At 56.2% G+C, this 4176-nt stretch overlaps 1 protein-coding gene across 2 annotated transcripts; it reads right to left on the bottom strand.

Annotated features, from left to right (window-relative positions):
• Positions 1 to 1271: 1271 nt before the first annotated feature.
• FOXI1 (forkhead box I1) lies at positions 1272 to 3819 on the bottom strand (the record flags this gene model as incomplete). 2 transcript variants are annotated; one of them, XM_080699563.1, is made up of 2 exons in its annotated part: positions 1272 to 1831; positions 3243 to 3819. In XM_080699563.1, 2 exons carry the CDS (start codon positions 3817 to 3819, stop codon positions 1272 to 1274), a joined length of 1137 nt encoding a protein of 378 aa, XP_080555689.1. The 2 variants fall into 2 exon arrangements, with proteins under 2 accessions (XP_080555689.1, XP_080555690.1); XM_080699564.1 differs by having other exon boundaries at positions 1272 to 1549.
• Positions 3820 to 4176: the final 357 nt, after the last annotated feature.

Raw genomic sequence — 4176 nt, 5'->3', positions numbered from 1 at the left:
ATTCTTGGTACCCACTCTTCTACCTCCTCTCCCAGATAGATGCCTTCACCCCCAGGCTGTGTTTGGTCCCATATTGAATCAGCCAGGCAGCAGGAAAACTCACAAGGAAGGGCCACACATTTCTGCATAATGTTTGTGTTTGTTTTTTAATTAAAAAGAAAGTAAGAAAACCAAACACTTCCCAAGGTGTGCTGTGATTAAAAAAAAAAAATCACAGGTGTGTAAAGTACATATAAAAACAAGAAAGAGAATTCCCAGGCACGGAGCCCTGTGTGGTGGGTAGAGGACCCCTCCCTGGAGACCTTTGTCTTCTCAGTCAAACATCCACAGCGAGGCTGAAGAGAGGAAATGCCTTGTTTCTCTTGGAAGACCCAGCTCCTCCAGCTCACTAGTCCACGGCCTGAGCACAGAAATCTGGGCTTTAGGAGAGTTTGCTGATGAGCAGTACTGGGATGGGAGGTTTAGAAATGCATACCACTCCTCCTGATCCCAGGGCTCAGACCAGGGTCTCCAGGTTGCTGGGAAGGAGACCCCCTGCATTGCACATGCTAGTTGTACTGTCCTGCAGGGATACCTGGGCTGGGCTTCCTGAATCAAGCCTACCGGTGGGCTCCTGTTTGAGTGGCAGCTGAAGGAGTATCTGCAGGTGAATTCAGGAGTGTAGAATGGGGAAAGACCAGGAAGAGACATGCCCAGGCTGGTGCGAGATTTTGATGGACACCCAGAAGGCGGTGGGGAATTTTGATATGTTTACTGTAATCAGATTCTTACCCTGACTTTCCTTAGCTATTCAATTCCTCCATCCTTGCCTTCTATGACCCAACCTTTTGGAGTTACACTGATCCAGATTTGACCTCTTCGCGCTGCCATCTCCTAGTTTGTAAGACTCTGGAAAAGTTGTTTAACTTCCTCGAGCCTCAGTGTTCTCATCTGTTCAATGGGGAGGTTGATGTAAACCTCATAGTAAGTGTGACCATGTCTTTAAGGGGCATGCACCCAGCATAGAATAAGGGCTCAACAAATGGCCCTCCATTATTACTGTTATCTAGGCACTGGTATTTCCACTGCAAAATTGGCAGGTCTGTGTGTGGATGCACACATGCTAAAGAGGCTTAAACAATGTTTTAGAAAGAGGATGCCTTCTTCTGTGCCTCCTCGTCCTGCCTGGGGGATTCCGAAGTCATGGACCAGGGGTGGGGTGGGGAGCTGGCCTGGAGGACCCACTGCTCTTCTCCCAGGCACATCCTTGGGGCTCAGGAGCTGCTTCGTGCCTAGACCTCAGTGCCCTCCCTGGGATAGAGGACACTGTTGGAGTTGATGCTGTTGTAGAAATGAGGGCTGAACTGGTTGAGGACGGAGCCCCCGTAGCCAAGAGTGTTGGTAGGCACGGGGTTGGCCCACTCCCCGGCACCTCCGTGGCCGCCGAGGTTGCTCAGGGGGGTGTAGGAGTTGAAATTCAGTGTGTTCTGCCCCATCTTGTCAGTGGACTCAGGGCTTAGTCCTGGCGTGGCCATGGGGCGGCCCACGGGGCTCGTCCCGCTCACATAGGCTGTCATAGTGGAGAGGAAGCCGTTGAGGCATGGACCACCGGAGGGAGGTGAGGAGGAGCGCTTCTCTGGGGAGCCGCTGGTGCCTGGGGAGGCACCATCCAAGAGGTCCTGCGGCTCTGCGGTCTTGGGACTGCCTGCCAGGAGACTGCTCTCGGGTTTCTCTGAGGCCAGGGAGCCGGTGCAGGAGGCGACATCTGACTTTCTTTTCCTCTTCCTGCGGAAATTCCCATTGTCGAACATTTTCTCACAGTTGGGGTCCAGGGTCCAGTAGTTCCCTTTACCTGAAACCAAGGTGGGAGAAGGTGAGCGGGCAGTGAGATGGACAGGTGCTGCCTCTGCCCCTCCTTACTGGCATGAAGCAAAAACAAAGGTGATGAGCACAGAAGTAAAAGAACAAAAGCCTGGGGGTGAGAAACAAGGGATTCCACAGACCCCCACCTGCCCAGCCCCAAAGCCATCGTATTCAAGCACCCACCAGAACTGGGCTCTGGGGGAGGGGCTACAGGAAGAGAGAGGGCCCAAGGCACAGAGGAGTTTCCACTGTAGGCCCCTTTAAGGGGAAAGCGCTGTGTGTGAAGGGGGAAGAGGTGCTGGGGTGACAGTGCCCAGGGTGGAGTCTGTGGGTGGACATGAGTCCTGGTTTTGCTCCTAACCGACTGAGGGGTTCTGGGTGAACCTCAGCTCCCCAGTCTGAAGATGGGTCATTGGATCTGTCCCTCTTCCCTCGGGTTTTCTGGGAAAAAGGACAGACCCTGGATGTGTTAAAGGGTCTGCAACTGGGAGGCACCATCACAGGATGGGCCTAGATCTCACCTGGAGAATGGAGGCACTGCTTGGACATGACCCCTGACCTCTTTTGAGGGACAAATAGTCCTGACCATTGCTAGCTTCAAAGGGGCTGAAGTGGCCTTCCTCTGAGCCACACTCTGGCTTCCTGCGGTAGAACAAAATTGGACTTTGATTTTGGGAAATGGAGCCAGGAAGATTTAATCCAGGGCTCTCAGGAAGTCTCTGCACTTTAGACGTTTGTCATGAAAAGGAAGTAACCCCTGGTGCCAGACCTGCTCCCGGGATCAAGCTCCAGCAGTGCCCTTCCCTGGGTCCCCTCAGACGGGGAAGCTCTCTCTGACGGCCATTTTCCTTATCTGTGAAATGGGTCCATAAGAGCCCCCAGGCAGGGGTGGGGTGGGGGGACTAAAGGCAATTCTGTGAGTCAGGGGGACAGGCAGCACCAGGGCCATTGGGGCTGTCAGCAAAGACCTTTCCTCTCCTCTGCAGGCTCTGGGGGTGCAGGTGGTCCAAGCTCAGTCACAAGACTTCTGCACCCAGGTGCTGGGGCTGCGCACGAATCGTGCTCATGGCCACCGCAGCCCATCAGGTATACGTTAGCACCAAAGACTGCATTCCTTGTCTTACTACCTTTATCAGCCTGCAAAGCAAGCACTCTCGCCATCTCTGTTTCAGATGTGGAAACTGAGGCTCAAAGCGCTAACCTGCCCAGAGGCCAATGATTGGAACCCCTTGAAACCCAGATCCATCCCCAGGCCACATCCTCCTCCACAGGTAAGCTCCCTTCAACCCTGTCTCATAGCAGCCCCCAGTCTTGGGGTCCAGACACAGAACTTTCTGGAATGAACTCTGGGTAGTAACGAAACTCGCCTCCCGGGACCGGTGGCCGGCTGCGGGCCTTACCCGGGTCGTCCTCGTCGCGGGGCACCTTCTTGAAGCAGTCGTTGAGTGACAGATTGTGGCGGATGGAGTTCTGCCAGCCGGCCTTGCTCTTGTTGTAGAATGGAAAGTTGTCGGCCACGTACTGGTAGATCTGGCTGAGGGTGAGGCGCTTGTCGGGCGCGCCATGGATGGCCATTGCGATGAGCGCCGAGTAGGAGTAGGGGGGCCGCACCAGCTTCATCAGCTCCTCCTGCGAGGGGATGGGCAGCCAGCCCAGGTCGCTGCCCCCCAGTCCGGGCATGCCGGGCAGCAGCTGCCTCTGTACACTGTAGGCCTGGGGCAGGAAGGGACCGGCGTTGGCGCCCGGCAGGTAGGGCGGCGGGGTCATGGCCGGCCCGTTGAGCCACAGGTAGGGGTTGGGGGTGGCCCCATACTCGCCACCGCCCTCGAAGGAGGGGGGCCGCTGAGGACTGGGCATGCCCTGGGGGTGGAAGAAGTTCTCATAGTACAGGTTCATCTCAGGGGGCTCCTGGCCGATGCTGGGGAACTGGGGGCTGCAGCGAGGCGGGGAGGGCGCGGGGAGGTCGAAGGAGCTCATGCTGGGGCCGGGCTGGCCGGAGCCACCTGCCTGGCACCTGCACCGGAGCTGCCCCTGACAGGTGCTCAAGCAGGCCCCAGCCTCCGACTTATACCCCAAGGGCTTGGCCTGCAGCCCCACCCAGGGGCGGCCACCTGCCTGGAGCCCAGGCCCGCCCTCCTGCCTCCCTGCCCCGCCCGCCAGGTCCCCGCTAATGACAGGCTAGAACAGGCTTATTAGAGCCCATAGTCGCAATGACATGGTGCTGCTAACCTGCTCTCTCCTGCAGGACTCTCTCCTTCTCATTATTTCCATACATTCCTCCTTTTCTCATTCATTCTTTGCACCTCATTTTTCTTTCCCTTTTTCTTGTTTGTT

The sequence above is a fragment of the Muscardinus avellanarius genome (genome assembly GCF_963383645.1).
Source record: "Muscardinus avellanarius genome assembly, chromosome: 7".
In the NCBI taxonomy this organism is placed as follows: Eukaryota; Metazoa; Chordata; class Mammalia; order Rodentia; family Gliridae; genus Muscardinus; species Muscardinus avellanarius.
Note: the sequence above shows the minus strand (reverse complement) of the source record. Positions and strands in the feature narration are given on the sequence as shown.